Here is an 18199-nt window from a genome sequence, read left to right as displayed (position 1 = left end):
CATAATATTGAAGGAGCGTTAGGCTTCCCTGTCTGAGGGTGCCTAGCTCTTGTTCAATAACATGTATTGGGCGTTTATCACTGTATGTGAAATCGAGGCGACTTATGATCGCATCGAAATTGAGTACGGTCCCAAAGGACGCAAGAACTGCATCAGCAGGGCCTTTAATTTTGCTCCTGATGATGACCACCGCCTGATAGTGTCGCGAACTATCTTCATATTCTCTAAACATATGGTAAGCCGCATTTGCCGCTTGCCGCCAGGAGACGTATGTCTCCTGGGTTCCCATAAAGTCTGGGAGACATTTGACGGCATCCAATGTTTCGCTACAACTGACCTTTCCAGTGATAATTACTGGTTTGTAAATCTTAATCTGGGGAGTTTCGGCTTGCGCCGGGGCAGTCCGTATAGCCGCGACTTGACCGGCAAGATCCTGTATTACATTACGTAATTCGTTCTCCCTGCGTTGACTGTCAATAGCCTGATCTTGTAAAGCTTTTATGAGAGCCTTAATTTGCTCCGTTTCGAGCGACATTTTATATGCAATAAATGCGTTAACCGGGGTGTTTCTTCTGACTCTGAGTCGCTGGCGAGCGGTTTAGAATTCCTATACTGTAGAAATGAATTGCTCATGAGGAGCTGAGTATATAAACATTCAAATCGTCTTGCCCATAGGAGGCACTAGTATGGCGAGGGGACGCGGGGGCTGAGTCGGCGTTTAATAACATTGGCCGAGGGCTCGTTGAGCGGAGCCGTAGGTTCGTTCAGCAACGATACGGTGAGGGGCTTGCGGGGAGTCTGCATCCGCTAAGCCAAACAAATATATAAATGACAAACAAATCGTAACAGCAAAGACAAAGAGATATATAAAAGGCAAAAAATTGCCACAGCAATGTATGCGCTGCTGTATCGGGTGTCGGGGCAACGATAGGAGGGCCCGAGACGGCTGCGGGGAGAGAATTCAAGTTCGAGTGGAACGACAGTGTCCAGACATATGCAGAAGTGGAACGAAATAATGCACACAATGTAAATTGTAGGTAAATAAATCTCTGTGACAGTGTCAAAGAATAATTTAATCCGCACAGTTAATAAAAATTTAAAATTCCGTGTTCAACTTTAATTTCATTAATATAACTTAAATTCACAACACATACAAGGGTTAGGATTGTCATGGAAATACAGATTAGTATTTAGTGTAGCTCGCACAAATGTTTTAGAACTTTATTTAAATGCAGCTGGGGTTTGGAGATAGGCGCTCACTTACATAATCTGTGTGTCTTGTGTGTGTTTTGTTGTGGGTTTCCAAGTTAGTTGGGCGCCAGTAATATAGATTCGGGTGTCCACTGGAGGTTCCCTCGCTGCAGTCTCCGATATTAAGCCGGTTGACCGATGATGCCCCTCGCACGGGGGACAAGGGTAGTAAACTCACTTGAAGAGTTATGACGATTATGTTGGGAAGATGACTGTCTTCCTTGGAGCATCTGGCCTAGAGACTCAGAATGCTGTAATCAATATAAAAGATTAACGACAGAGTGTCGGAGTTGTTTGCTTATGAGCGATGGCTCTTTATTATGTCAATGCCCAAAACGAACTGCTTAAAAGCTAACAGAATGAGAACTTCATAGCGGCCTCTGCAAATGTGCAGAGCTTTTGCCGGCTATGTGAAAGCTTCCGGTCAAACGCTTGGTCAGCAATTTGGCCGGTGCTGGAATACGGACGATCGGTCCGGTTAACTTAGTTAACTTATACATGACTAAAGACGCTAAGGTGAACACAAAATTTACTTCATAAAAATATTGACAATACCGAATTTTAAAAAAAAATTCCAATTCATAGGAAATCTGCGTACCAGAGATGGTATTCATAATTGATAGGGTGATGGGGTTGCTGGTCCTGGAAATTTCCTAGTTTGCTGAAAATCGAACACTCGGAGAAAAGCGAACACTTGACTTTGTAAATGCGCGGGCGCGACCGGGCGTACGTTTATTGATCGTGGTAGTTATTTCACACTCAAGCTTATTCTAATGGGTTGGGTTCTGCCAAGCGCAGCGGAGACTCCTCGGAGACTCTGTGGTGAAGAGCGGGAGAGCGTAAAAGGGAGTGGAGAACGTAAGAGGGAGCGGAGAGCGGGTGACAGTCCAAACCCCGTAACTCGAACATTCCGTCCCCCTTGCAATCACTGGGGTTGCAACATAGCCATCCTACGGCAAGCTGCAGGCACCGGACACGATCCACCCAAACACGGTCTTTTGAGCGACCGGCATTCCCTCGTCGAAGGTCAGGAATCCGGATTGGATAACCTTAGGATAAATGTCTGCTCCTAAGACCATGGATACGGTAGCAGGCCGATGGAACCCGTCATCCGCCAGCATGATGTCCCTGTACTTGGACACTACGGTGTCGCTCAATGCCCGGACAGGTGTACGGATCCGCACCCTGGGCTCGATCTTGAGCACGACCTCGAGCTTCGTGTTCGCGTCGATCCTGGAGCGAATCGTCGTCGTGCAGACCTTCTCGTCGCCAACATTGGTCATCGAAAGCTTAAAGGCTGACGCCAACGAAGCGTCGATGCAGCTCATGGGGCTGCACGGATCGATAAGTGCTGCGGTCTCGAAGGTCTTCGTCCCGGTCTCCAACTTGACCAGCGCTGTGGGAAGGATGTTCACGCTGTGGCGTTGCAGCAACGACGAGAGCGATGGGCCTGGCGTGGTCGATTCCGGGCGTCGTGGCGATGAACTCCTACGCTGAGTTGGCGGATTGTGCCGGCGGGAACGTTGGGACGAGGCCGAAGCTGCTTGCCGGGTTGGCACCGGTTGGAGACGTGAGCGCGCTCGCGACCGCGACAACGAGCTAACCTGCTCGTGCATGTGGAGCAGCGTGTGGTGGGATCGGTCGCACTTCTTGCAACGATCACCGCTTCGGCAGTCTCCCGTGGAATGCTCGTGAGCGAGGCAATTGGCGCAGTATTGGTTAATGAGGACTGCTCGCAAACGCTTTTCAGCGCTGAGCTTTAGGAACCTCGCGCACTTCCGCAGAGGATGGATACCGCGGCAGACTCGGCATCGGTAGGATTGAATACCTCGGGTACGTCTGCTCTCCACGGCACGAGCACTGCGTGCGTTTTGTTGACGAGGAGCCATGCTGCGCGTAGTCGAATGTCGAAGGAGATCGAAAACGAAATGAAAAATAACGGATGATTAGTGATAGTGAACTACAACTAAGGACGAGAGGAGCGCCTATTATTGTGGAGATTCGGAAGACTCCGTCGGCAAAAGCACCACTTTTGCCACTGGACGTTTAATAACTCCACGTGCAGTACGGATGTTTACTACACGGACGTTGCCGTCAGCTCCTGGGAAAACAGACTCAATTCTGCCGAGCCGCCACTCATTAGAGGGCAAGTTGTCGTCCTTGATGACGACCATGTCATCGATGCGTAGATTTTTGGACGGGGCCTGCCATTTAGAACGCTTGTGGAGTTCTTTGAGGTACTCTTCTTTCCATCGCACACGGAACTGCTGATGGAGAGCCTTCAAATGCTGCCACCGATTAAGAAGGGATTTCGTTTCCCCCTTTACTTCGGGTTCCACCGTGGACATAAGGGGTCCCCCGACAAGGAAATGCCCTGGCGTCAGAGCCAGCAAGTCTGTCGGATCTTCAGACATAGGAGAGAGCGGCCTGGAGTTAAGACACGCTTCTATTTTTGCCAAGAGCGTGGAGAGCTCTTCGAACGTGTATTTTCGTGTGGCCGTGCATTTGTAAAATAGCGTATTGAAGCTTTTTACGCCTGCTTCCCAAAGGCCTCCCATATGGGGTGCTCCCGGAGGAATAAATTGCCATTGCATCTCTTGATGAATATAGGCATTCGTCACCGACTCTTTTACGGCTTGAAGGAAATCGCGGGAAAGCAGGGTGGCAGCGCCAACAAAGGTTTTGCCATTGTCTGACTGGACTTGACGTGGACACCCTCTTCTGGATACAAAACGAGAGAAAGCGGCAAGAAACTTCTCGGTCGTTAAGTCAGATGTAGGCTCTAAGTGGATGGCCTTGGTGGAGAAACAAACAAAAACTAACACATACCCCTTTGTAATAAGACATGCTCTTCCCGTATAGTTCTTTATATCGAACGGACCGGCGTAATCCATGCCAGTATACGTGAATGGTCGGGAGAACGATGCTCTTTCTTTGGGCAGGACACCCATCAGTTGGCTTTGCAAGCGCTTTTTGTGGATCACACATACTTTGCACGAATTTACCACTGCTTTCATCAGGTTCTTGATTCTCGGAATCCAGTATTTCGACCGGATGAGGCGCACCATTAACTGGTTACCACCATGGAGAGTTATGCGATGCGTGAAATTCGCAAGGAGGCGAGAAAGCAGGCAGTTATACGGAAGAATCACTGGATGGCGTTCATTGTATTGAAGGCTTTCGGAAGCCGCCACACGGCCGCATGCCCTGATCAGTCCTTGCGGATCTAGAAACGGGTTCATGCTTAGGATGGCACTTGAACTTGGCACTGGACGCTTTTCACTTAGGCAGTGATATTCCACAGGGAATTCTCTGCGCTGAGTGTTCGAAATTAGGAACCGCTCGGCGGCGGCGATTTCAGTGGCCAGTAGATGCACATCAGATGGAGATGTCTGCTTCCTGCACCGCTGAATGAAGCGATAAACATAAGCAAGGACTCGTAGAGCTTTCTCTAGCTTGGAGAAGCGTGCCAACAACTCTTCAGAAGGAGCTTTCGCGAGATGGACTTTTAGAGCACGCTTCTCCAGGTCGGTCACCGGAGCGTTGACCTGAGTTGGCCATTGGTTGCGTGGATTTTGCAACCAAGTCGGTCCGTGCCACCATAACTGGCTATCGGCTAGATCTTGGAGGGAAACTCCTCTACTTGCCAGGTCTGCTGGATTATGCTCAGATTGAACATGAGACCAATTCTCTGTTTTTGTGGCCTGGGCGATCTTCGTCACCCTATTGGCTACAAATGTGGTCCACTGGCATGCTGGCTTGCTTAACCATGCAAGCACTATCGTGGAGTCCGTCCAACAGTAAAGTTCGGAGTTAGTCGTAGGCATCTGCGGAATGATGGCTGCAGCCATTTCGGAAAGCAATAACGCTCCGCACAGCTCCAATCTTGGGAGCGAAACCGTTTTGACTGGTGCTACCCGGGTTTTCGCGGTCAGGAGTTGCACCATAATGGTGCTGCTCACTTCTACGCGGACATATATGGCCGCCCCGTAAGCCTTTTGCGACGCATCGCAAAAGCCATGATGCTCGACCTTGAAATCTGGACGAAACGATAGCCAGCGTGGAATGCGTATCTGCTCTAACACTGAATAACTTTGAAGAAAATTCAGCCATCGCTGACAAAGCTCATTTGGAATGTTTTCGTCCCACCCAAGTTCCTGCAGCCAAATCTCCTGCATGAAAATTTTGGCTCGAACGATAAACGGCGCTAACCAGCCGGCAGGGTCGAACAATTTGGCAATTTGGGACAGGACTTGGCGTTTTGTAAAGGACGTTTCGATAGCCAACTCTGGCGGGACGAAGAAGAATTCGTCGGAGGTTGCTTTCCAGCGAATACCGAGGGTTTTGGCAGTACTTTCTGCATCGATCTCGAGAAAATCAGTATTTAAAAGATGGTTGCTCTGAATGGCCGCTAAAACTTCCTTTTGGTTGGAGGTCCATTTCCTCAATGGAAATCCGGCAGAATTCAGAGTGTCTCGGAGCTCTTGCACCATGAGCTGAGCTTCTTCCGTGGAGTCCGCTCCGGCTAAAACATCATCCACATACATGAAATTTCGAATGACATTGCTAGCTTTTGGATGGCTGAGTTCTACGTCAGCTGCTAGCTGCTGCAGTACTCGGATCGCCAGGAAAGGCGCGCAATTGACTCCAAAGGTTACTGTTTTCAGTTCGAAATCTCTGATTTCCCCTCTATTGTTACGGAAAAGTATTCGCTGGAATGGAGTGTGTCTCGGATCTACCCAGATCTGCCGATACATTTTCTCGATATCGGCGTTGAACACGTATCGGAAATAGCGCCACTTCAGAATTTGAATGGTCAAGTCGGACTGTAAGACAGGGCCAGCATGAAGGATATCATTTAAACTGGTACCATTCGATGATGGGCTGGAGGCATTGAATACTACACGGAGTTTAGTAGTTACGCTCTCCGGTTTTAAGACGGCGTGATGTGGCATATAATAGGCGTTGCAATCATGCGTAGGAAGAACTTGTCGCATGTGCTTTAAGTCGAGATATTCCTGGATCACCGAATCGTATCTCGCTTTCAAGGCCTCATCTCTTTTTAGACGCTGCTCATTTCTTAAGAACTGAGCCAACGCGAAAGACCTAGAATGCCCTAGCCCGGAACCGATATGTTCTGGGTCGCGAAAAGGCAGAGTAACGACATATTTGCCGCACTCGTTTCTCGTGGTCGTTTGAAGGAAATTCTTCTCGCACATGGAATCGGATTCTTTTACCAACTTTGTTGGTATATCCTCCACCTCCCAAAATTTTGTGAGGAGTTTGTCCAGTGAATTATCGTACGCGTGGGAGATCTGTGTCGAAAAAGAGGAAATTCTGCTTTGGGCTGAGGCTGAGACTGGCCCAGTTAGTACCCAGCCGAAAATGGTCTCTTGCCCCAAGAGAGAGCCACAGATGTTGGTTTTTGCTCCACTCAGAAGCACCGAAGGCAGGATGTCGGCTCCGATAAGTACATCTATTTGTGCGCTCTCATAGAATTTTGGATCCGCCAGTGGAAAATCGGGAAGATCCCGAAGGAAATTTTGCGGAATTGGGTAGGAAGGCAGATTTCCGGCTAGTTGAGGGAGGACATAGGCCGTCGTCTCCAACTGCAACGCGGGCCTAGTCGGAGATCGGATGGTGAAACTGCAGAGCTTCTTGGACTGAGCAGCTACTGTTTGGTTTAAGCCCGAGACTTGGGCTTGAACCACCTGGAATGGCAATCTAATTAGATTTAACAGTCGCTCGGTTATGAATGTCGCTTCTGATCCGGAGTCGATCAGGGCGCGTGCCTTAAAGTTAGTGCCAAGATGGGAGATATTGATTATGGCAGTGCCAAGAAGGATAGCTCTTGAGCCCGTGGCGAAATAATTTTGAACACCGGCTTGCTCATTTGGAACGAAATTGGCCTGATTAGCGGAAATTGGCCTTGCAGGATTTGAAGGGCTTGAATTGCTGGAACAGAGGTTGTTTCGGTGCAACAACGTGTGATGCCGGCCACGGCAAGTAAAACAATTGTGAGTGCTTTTGCACTCACGAAGCTGATGTCCCGTTGCGAAGCAGTTTAAGCATAACTGCTTCCGTTTAATGTAGGCTGACCGGTCGTCAACCGACATTTGGAGAAACCGCGGACATACACGGACAGGATGGTTCTCCTTGTTGCACAAGTCGCAACTTTTCAATTTTGGAGCCACTTTCGCCTCGTAGGAATTTAATTTTCTAGAGGGCCCACTTGAGTTTATCGCTTTGGAATGCGACTGACTCGGTACGGACGGTCTCACATCATCGATTGCTTCTAGGGTTCGATGACGTTCTGTGAGGAAGGTGTTCAGCTCTCCCCATGTCGGGATGTCGGCTTTCTTATGTAGCGACTGCTCCCATAAGGAGAGAGTTATCTTCGGGAGCTTGGATGAGCACAGATATACCAGCAGGCAGTCCCAGTTCTCAGTGTTGATGCCTGACAGTTCTAAGGAAGTCAAGCAACCTTGAACAGTACTTTGCAGTACCTTCAAGGCCGCCCCAGATTCCTGTGGTATCGACTGCACATTAAACAGTATTTTCAATTGACTGTTTACCAACAATCGTTTATTTTCGAAACGCTCTATCAGGTTTTCCCACGCAGAGCGGAAACCCTCGTTGGTGAGAGGCGAAATCGAAACTATGGCATGCGCGTCGCCACTTGTTTTGGCATTTAAATGGAATAACTTTTCAACCGGAGTCAGCCGTGGATTATTGATATAAATGGCTGTGAAAAGATCCCGGAAAGTCGGCCAGCGAAGATAGTCGCCTGTGAAAACTTCTGTATCGCATGGAGGCAACCGACAGCCAGAGGAAATGTAGGCCTGGGGCGCAGCGTTCGCGGTTGGGATGGACTGAGAAGTGCCCTGCTCGATTTTATCAACGAGCTGGGCAACACACCTTTCATAGACTGAATAGCAATAATTGTATTTAGCCCTGAGAATAGGCATGTTGCTTGCTGCCGCTTCGCCTGCTGACACAAGGCACTCTGAGCAGAGATCGTATTCCTTTTCAACCTTGTCCCATAGGGTTCGGACTTGGTCGCGACGGACGCCAAGCATCGTGACAGTTGGAGCTGCGGATTCCGGAGTGTTGATCTGAGCCTCAAATTCGCTTAAGCGGTCAGAAACCGAAATGAATTTGGCTAGCGCCTTCGAAGACGGATTTCCTGGATTTTTCAAGTTTGTCCACCAGCGACCAACTTATAAGATAAGTACGAAACTTCCATCACCTTTAATTGCCGGTCTGCAGCAAAAGGTTCGAAAATCCAATTTCGTTCAATTTGCTGAGATTTATTGTCAAATCAAACGGATTTATCCGACAAAAGGCAATTAAAGAAAAGTACTTATCCATTCTCACGGGCGCCGCCATATTACCCACCGTTCTAAATTTCTAAGTCCCAATTTTCCGAATATATTTAAATATTCATTCAGTACAAAAAATGAAAAATTCCAAATGTGAAGAAAGTGAAATTAATTTGTGCCAAGTTCAGTGAAAATTCCTAAAGTCCAACACTCTGCCAAAAGTGGCAAAAATTCTATTCTCGTTTTCACTGTGTCCAACGCAAGCCAAATTCTTTTCGCAAATTTCGCACATTTTTTTCTTCAACTCCGCAGTCCGCTTAACACAATTCGCTATACATTCAAATACAACAATAAACAACACATACCCTCTGGCCATTCAAAGTAAAATATTAATTAAATATTTACCCGCCATTTACCCATATACATTGCATGCATTACATCTCCATATAAATACATATACGCATACATCTCCATATACCTACATATACGCACACATCTCCATATACATCACACATATTACATTACATACATTGCGCAGATTATCTGCATTCCCTTTAACCAAAGTGTACCAAAGTTTACATTGCCTGTTTCCCAAGTGCCGACGCGGAAAAGGCGTATAACCAAAGTTTACCTAAGTTTTGATTGTTTCCCGTCGGCAAGTCCATACCACAAATAAAATTTATTCCAAGTGCCGACGCGGAAAAGGCGTTTTATTTTCCATCAATGTTTTTCCGTAAATTTCCAAATTAATTTCCGAACAATAAATACATTTTAAATTAAATTAAACATTTTTAATATTTATTAAATTATTATTATTATTTATATATATTTATATATATTTATATATATATTTATTATTTTCAAAAAATAATCATCCATAAATAAATAATACGGCCAAATACAAGTCGTTCACCCGACAAAATATTTCCTTTTCGTATTGCTGGGATATTAGTTGGTGGTTGTTTTAGAAGTATTTACAGCGCGGAGAAAAGACTTCAATTCCAGTCATTCCATTTTCTCCGTTTCCAGTTGTAAATAAAATAATAAAATTTTCTTCCTTCTAATAAACATTTTATCTCACCGTGTTCCAATTTCCAAGGGTTCCAACCATAAATAAGGTGGACCCAATTACCGTAGATCACAGGTCATTTATACAATTCGCTGTTCACTCCGAGTCACCTGTCCGATCAGTCTAAACTACGACGTTTCCACTTCGTAAATTTTACACCACTTAAATTATTAAGTGCAGTCTGAGGAATCTGTCTACTTTTTCAAAAGTTTGACCGGGCTCCAAAACCGCTTCCCTTCCGTTTCGTATTTCTTCGATTATGCCCATCGGGGACGATAAGAAGAAATTGTCCGCTGACAAGCCCAGGTCTATTTTTTCACCACAAGGGCCCAAGATTTCCGACGACTGTGCTACTCCATCCAAAGCCACAGTACAGCGCATAGCTAAAAATATGGCTGCTTCAGATCTAGCGCTAGCCAAATTCATTTCGGTTTCTGACCGCTTAAGCGAATTTGAGGCTCAGATCAACACTCCGGAATCCGCAGCTCCAACTGTCACGATGCTTGGCGTCCGTCGCGACCAAGTCCGAACCCTATGGGACAAGGTTGAAAAGGAATACGATCTCTGCTCAGAGTGCCTTGTGTCAGCAGGCGAAGCGGCAGCAAGCAACATGCCTATTCTCAGGGCTAAATACAATTATTGCTATTCAGTCTATGAAAGGTGTGTTGCCCAGCTCGTTGATAAAATCGAGCAGGGCACTTCTCAGTCCATCCCAACCGCGAACGCTGCGCCCCAGGCCTACATTTCCTCTGGCTGTCGGTTGCCTCCATGCGATACAGAAGTTTTCACAGGCGACTATCTTCGCTGGCCGACTTTCCGGGATCTTTTCACAGCCATTTATATCAATAATCCACGGCTGACTCCGGTTGAAAAGTTATTCCATTTAAATGCCAAAACAAGTGGCGACGCGCATGCCATAGTTTCAATTTCGCCTCTCACCAAAGAGGGTTTCCGCTCTGCGTGGGAAAACCTGATAGAGCGTTTCGAAAATAAACGATTGTTGGTAAACAGTCAATTGAAAATACTGTTTAATGTGCAGTCGATACCACAGGAATCTGGGGCGGCCTTGAAGGTACTGCAAAGTACTGTTCAAGGTTGCTTGACTTCCTTAGAACTGTCAGGCATCAACACTGAGAACTGGGACTGCCTGCTGGTATATCTGTGCTCATCCAAGCTCCCGAAGATAACTCTCTCCTTATGGGAGCAGCAAAATGATAGGGTGATGGGGTTGCTGGTCCTGGAAATTTCCTAGTTTGCTGAAAATCGAACACTCGGAGAAAAGCGAACACTTGACTTTGTAAATGCGCGGGCGCGACCGGGCGTACGTTTATTGATCGTGGTAGTTATTTCACACTCAAGCTTATTCTAATGCGTTTGGTTCTCCCAAGCGCAGCGGAGACTCCTCGGAGACTCTGTGGTGAAGAGCGGGAGAGCGTAAAAGGGAGTGGAGAACGTAAGAGGGAGCGGAGAGCGGGTGACAGTCCAAACCCCGTACCTCGAACAATAATTGATGTTTGATATTAAGTCAGTTCTATTCTTGGCCACGTAATCGTTGATGCTAATTAAAACTTTTGCCCATTGTGTTTACAAATAAAACTAAACTTGTAATGGTTTTGTTTTAATTACATGTACCCTCTGGGAGCCAATAAGCTAGATGACCTGCGATTTAGCTTCAGGAGCTGCTTGGATCTAAAATTAGCACAAATGATGTCGTTAATCAAGGACCAATGACTAAGAGGTTTGTATCTAAATAATTCTTTATATTTTTAAAATAAGTAAGTACTTATGTTGTTTTGATAATAGACAATCAAATCAAAAAATATTTAATATTAATGAGCGGTTATTAACTACAACATGAAATTTATAACAATTGCTAATAGATATACATGACTAAAGACGATAAGGTGAACACAAAATTTACTTCATAAAAATATTAACAATATCGAATTTTTTAAATTAAATTCCAATTCATAGGAAATCTACGTACCAGAGATGGTATTCATAATTGATGTTTGATATTAAGTCAGTTCTATTCTTGGCCACGTAATCGTTGATGCTAATTAAAACTTATGCCCATTGTGTTTACAAATTAAACTAATCTTGTAATGGTTTTGTTTTAATTACATGTACCCTCTGGGAGCCAATAAGCTAGATGACCTGCGATGTAGTTTCAGGAGCTGCGCTGATGCAAAATCAGAACAAAGGATGTCGTAAATCAAGGACCAAAGAATAAGAGGTTCGTATATAAATAATTCGATATATTTTTAAAATAAGTTCTTATGTTGTTTTGATAATCGACAATCAAAATCAAAAAATATTTAATATTAATTAGCGATAATTAACTAGCAACATGAAATTTAAAATAATTGCTAATAGATATACATGACTAACGATGCTGAGGTGAACACAACATTTACTTCATAAAAATATTGACAATAACGTATTTAATATAAAATTCCAATTCGTAGGAAATCTACGTACCAGAGATGGTATTCATATATTGATGACGAGGTCCACTTGATATTAAGTCAGTTCCATTCTTGGCCACGTCATCGTTAATGCTAATTAAAACTTATGCTTATTGTGTTTACAAATAACACTAATCTTGTAATGGTTTTGTTTTAATTACATGTACCCTCTGGGAGCCAATAAGCTAGATGACCTGCGATGTAGTTTCAGGAGCTGCGCGGATGTAAAATTAGCACAAAGGATGTCAGAAATCAAGGACCAAAGAATAAGAGGTTCGTATCTAAATAATTCGTTATATTTTTAAAATAAGTTCTTATATTGTTTTGATATTTGACAATCAAAAATATTTCATATTAATTAGCGGTAATTAACTAGCAACATGAAATTTAAAATAATTGCTAATAGATATACATGACTAAATATGCTTAGGTGAACACAAAATTTACTTTATACAAATATTGACAATATCGAATTTAATATAAAATTCCAATTCGTAGGAAATCTACGTCCCAGAGACGGTATTCATGAATTGATGACGTGGTCCATTTGATATTAAGTCAGTTCTATTCTTGGCCACGTCATCGTTAATGCTAATTAAAACTTATGCCCATTGTGTTTACAAATAACACTAAACTTGTAATGGTTTTGTTTTAATTACATGTACCCTCTGGGAGCCCATAAGCTAGATGACCTGCGATGTAGTTTCAGGAGCTGCACGGATGTAAAATTAGCACAAAGGATGTCGTAAATCAAGGACCAAAGAATAAGAGGTTCGTATCTAAATAATTCGTTATATTTTTAAAATAAGTTCTTATGTTGTTTTGATAATCGACAATCAAAATCAAAAAATATTTCATATTAATTAGCGGTAATTAACTAGCAACATGAAATTTAAAACACTTTCTAATACATGACTAACGATGCTGAGGTGAACACAAAATTTACTTCATAAAAATATTGACAATATCGAATTTAACACAAAATTCCAATTCGTAGGAAATGTATGTACCACAGATGGTATTCATATATTGATGACGTGTTCAGTTCCATTCTTGGCCACGTCATCGTTAATGCTAATTAAAACTTATGCCCATTGTGTTTACAAATAACACTAATCTTGTAATGGTTTTGTTTTAATTACATGTACCCTCTGGGAGCCAATATGCTAGATGACCTGCGATGTAGTTTCAGGAGCTGCGCGGATGTAAAATTAGAACAAAGGATGTCGTAAATCAAGGACCAAAGAATAAGAGGTTCGTATCTAAATAATTCGTTATATTTTTAAAATAAGTTCTTATATTGTTTTGATAATCGACAATCATAATCAAAAAATATTTCATATTAATTAGCGGTAATTAACTAGCAACATGAAATTTAAAATAATTTTGCTAATAGATATACATGACTAACGATGCTGAGGTGAACACAAAATTTACTTCATAAAAATATTGACAATATCGAATTTAATATAAAATTCCAATTCGTAGGAAATCTACGTTCCAGAGACGGTATTCATATATTGATGACGTGGTCCATTTGATATTAAGTCAGTTCTATTCTTGGCCACGTCATCGTTAATGCTAATTAAAACTTATGCCCATTGTGTTTACAAATAACACTAATCTTGTAATGGTTTTGTTTTAATTACATGTACCCTCTGGGAGCCAATAAGCTAGATGACCTGCGATGTAGTTTCAGGAGCTGCGCGGATGTAAAATTAGCACAAAGGATGTCGTAAATCAAGGACCAAAGAATAAGAGGTTCGTATCTAAATAATTCGTTATATTTTTAAAATAAGTGCTTATGTTGTTTTGATAATCGACAATCAAAATCAAAAAATATTTCATATTAATTAGCGGTAATTAACTAGCAACATGAAATTTAAAACACTTGCTAATACATGACTAACGATGCTGAGGTGAACACAAAATTTACTTCATAAAAATATTGACAATATCGAATTTAACAAATTCCAACTCGTAGGAAATGTATGTACCACAGATGGTATTCATATATTGATGACGTGTTCAGTTCCATTCTTGGCCACGTCATCGTTAATGCTAATAAAAACTTTGGCCCATTGTGTTTATTATTAAAACAAAACTTTTAATGGTTTTGTTTTAATTACATGTACCCTCTGGGAGCCAATAAGCTAGATGACCTGCGATGTAGCTTCAGGAGCTGCTTTGATGTAAAATTAGCACAAATGATGTCGTTAATCAAGGACCAAGGAATAAGAGGTTTGTATCTAAATAATTCGTTATATTTTTAAAATAAGTAAGTACTTATGTTGTTTTGATAATAGACAATCAAATCAAAAAATATTTAATATTAATGAGCGGTTATTAACTACAACATGAAATTTATAACAAATGCTAATAGATATACATAACAAAATATGCTATTGTGAAAGTTATAATGGTTTAGTTTCAACTATAAGTTCCCTTTGGAAGCCAATACGCTAGATAACCTACGATGTAATTTTAGGAGCTATACGAATGTACAATCAGCGAATAGGAAGTCATAAATCAAGGACCATAGAAGAAGAGGTTTGTATCTAAATAATTCGTTATATTTTTAAAATAAGTTCTCATATTGTTTTGATAATCGACAATCATAATCAAAAAATATTTCATATTAATTAGCGGTAATTAACTAGCAACATGAAATTTAAAATAATTGCTAATAGATATACATGACTAACGATGCTGAGGTGAACACAAAATTTACTTCATAAATATATTGACAATATCGAATTTAATATCAAATTCCAATTCGTAGGAAATCTACGTTCCAGAGACGGTATTCATATATTGATGACGTGGTCCATTTGATATTAAGTCAGTTCTATTCTTGGCCACGTCATCGTTAATGCTAATTAAAACTTATGCCCATTGTGTTTACAAATAACTCTAAACTTGTAATGGTTTTGTTTTAATTACATGTACCCTCTGGGAGCCAATTAGCTAGATGACCTGCGATGTAGTTTCAGGAGCTGCGCGGATGTAAAATTAGCACAAAGGATGTCGTAAATCAGGGACCAAAGAATAAGAGGTTCGTATCTAAATAATTCGTTATATTTTTAAAATAAGTTCTTATGTTGTTTTGATAATCGACAATCAAAATCAAAAAATATTTCATATTAATTAGCGGTAATTAACTAGCAACATGAAATTTAAAACACTTGCTAATACATGACTAACGATGCTGAGGTGAACACAAAATTTACTTCATAAAAATATTGACAATATCGAATTTAACACAAAATTCCAATTCGTAGGAAATGTATGTACCACAGATGGTATTCATATATTGATGACGTGTTCAGTTCCATTCTTGGCCACGTCATCGTTAATGCTAATAAAAACTTTTGCCCATTGTGTTTATTATTAAAACAAAACTTGTAATGGTTTTGTTTTAATTACATGTACCCTCTGGGAGCCAATAAGCTAGATGACCTGCGATGTAGTTTCAGGAGCTGCGCGGATGTAAAATTAGCACAAAGGATGTCGTAAATCAAGGACCAAAGAATAAGAGGTTCGTATCTAAATAATTCGTTATATTTTTAAAATAAGTGCTTATGTTGTTTTGATAATCGACAATCAAAATCAAAAAATATTTCATATTAATTAGCGGTAATTAACTAGCAACATGAAATTTAAAACACTTGCTAATACATGACTAACGATGCTGAGGTGAACACAAAATTTACTTCATAAAAATATTGACAATATCGAATTTAACAAATTCCAACTCGTAGGAAATGTATGTACCACAGATGGTATTCATATATTGATGACGTGTTCAGTTCCATTCTTGGCCACGTCATCGTTAATGCTAATAAAAACTTTTGCCCATTGTGTTTATTATTAAAACAAAACTTGTAATGGTTTTGTTTTAATTACATGTACCCTCTGGGAGCCAATAAGCTAGATGACCTGCGATGTAGCTTCAGGAGCTGCTTGGATGTAAAATTAGCACAAATGATGTCGTTAATCAAGGACCAAGGAATAAGAGGTTTGTATCTAAATAATTCGTTATATTTTTAAAATAAGTAAGTACTTATGTTGTTTTGATAATAGACAATCAAATCAAAAAATATTTAATATTAATGAGCGGTTATTAACTACAACATGAAATTTATAACAAATGCTAATAGATATACATAACAAAATATGCTATTGTGAAAGTTATAATGGTTTAGTTTCAACTATAAGTTCCCTTTGGAAGCCAATACGCTAGATAACCTACGATGTAATTTTAGGAGCTATACGAATGTACAATCAGCGAATAGGAAGTCATAAATCAAGGACCATAGAAGAAGAGGTTTGTATCTAAATAATTCGTTATATTTTTAAAATAAGTTCTCATATTGTTTTGATAATCGACAATCATAATCAAAAAATATTTCATATTAATTAGCGGTAATTAACTAGCAACATGAAATTTAAAATAATTGCTAATAGATATACATGACTAACGATGCTGAGGTGAACACAAAATTTACTTCATAAATATATTGACAATATCGAATTTAATATCAAATTCCAATTCGTAGGAAATCTACGTTCCAGAGACGGTATTCATATATTGATGACGTGGTCCATTTGATATTAAGTCAGTTCTATTCTTGGCCACGTCATCGTTAATGCTAATTAAAACTTATGCCCATTGTGTTTACAAATAACTCTAAACTTGTAATGGTTTTGTTTTAATTACATGTACCCTCTGGGAGCCAATTAGCTAGATGACCTGCGATGTAGTTTCAGGAGCTGCGCGGATGTAAAATTAGCACAAAGGATGTCGTAAATCAGGGACCAAAGAATAAGAGGTTCGTATCTAAATAATTCGTTATATTTTTAAAATAAGTTCTTATGTTGTTTTGATAATCGACAATCAAAATCAAAAAATATTTCATATTAATTAGCGGTAATTAACTAGCAACATGAAATTTAAAACACTTGCTAATACATGACTAACGATGCTGAGGTGAACACAAAATTTACTTCATAAAAATATTGACAATATCGAATTTAACACAAAATTCCAATTCGTAGGAAATGTATGTACCACAGATGGTATTCATATATTGATGACGTGTTCAGTTCCATTCTTGGCCACGTCATCGTTAATGCTAATTAAAACTTTTGCCCATTGTGTTTACAAATAAAACTAAACTTGTAATGGTTTTGTTTTAATTACATGTACCCTCTGGGAGCCAATAAGCTAGATGACCTGCGATGTAGCTTCAGGAGCTGCTTGGATGTAAAATTAGCACAAATGATGTCGTTAATCAAGGACCAAGGAATAAGAGGTTTGTATCTAAATAATTCGTTATATTTTTAAAATAAGTAAGTACTTATGTTGTTTTGATAATAGACAATCAAATCAAAAAATATTTAATATTAATGAGCGGTTATTAACTACAACATGAAATTTATAACAAATGCTAATAGATATACATAACAAAATATGCTATTGTGAAAGTTATAATGGTTTAGTTTCAACTATAAGTTCCCTTTGGAAGCCAATACGCTAGATAACCTACGATGTAATTTTAGGAGCTATACGAATGTACAATCAGCGAATAGGAAGTCATAAATCAAGGACCATAGAAGAAGAGGTTTGTATCTAAATAATTCGTTATATTTTTAAAATAAGTTCTCATATTGTTTTGATAATCGACAATCATAATCAAAAAATATTTCATATTAATTAGCGGTAATTAACTAGCAACATGAAATTTAAAATAATTGCTAATAGATATACATGACTAACGATGCTGAGGTGAACACAAAATTTACTTCATAAATATATTGACAATATCGAATTTAATATCAAATTCCAATTCGTAGGAAATCTACGTTCCAGAGACGGTATTCATATATTGATGACGTGGTCCATTTGATATTAAGTCAGTTCTATTCTTGGCCACGTCATCGTTAATGCTAATTAAAACTTATGCCCATTGTGTTTACAAATAACTCTAAACTTGTAATGGTTTTGTTTTAATTACATGTACCCTCTGGGAGCCAATTAGCTAGATGACCTGCGATGTAGTTTCAGGAGCTGCGCGGATGTAAAATTA

The 18199-nt window shown here is 40.6% G+C and overlaps 1 protein-coding gene across 1 annotated transcript; it reads right to left on the bottom strand.

Annotated features, from left to right (window-relative positions):
- Positions 1 to 3046: 3046 nt before the first annotated feature.
- LOC123327416 lies at positions 3047 to 4926 on the bottom strand. Its single transcript, XM_044923825.1, has one exon. It carries the CDS (start codon positions 4491 to 4493, stop codon positions 3240 to 3242), a length of 1254 nt encoding a protein of 417 aa, XP_044779760.1. The 5' UTR covers positions 4494 to 4926; the 3' UTR covers positions 3047 to 3239.
- Positions 4927 to 18199: the final 13273 nt, after the last annotated feature.

This window comes from Drosophila simulans, unplaced genomic scaffold (assembly GCF_016746395.2).
Source record: "Drosophila simulans strain w501 unplaced genomic scaffold, Prin_Dsim_3.1 Segkk40_quiver_pilon, whole genome shotgun sequence".
In the NCBI taxonomy this organism is placed as follows: Eukaryota; Metazoa; Arthropoda; class Insecta; order Diptera; family Drosophilidae; genus Drosophila; species Drosophila simulans.
This window is presented reverse-complemented; position numbering and strand designations above follow the sequence as displayed.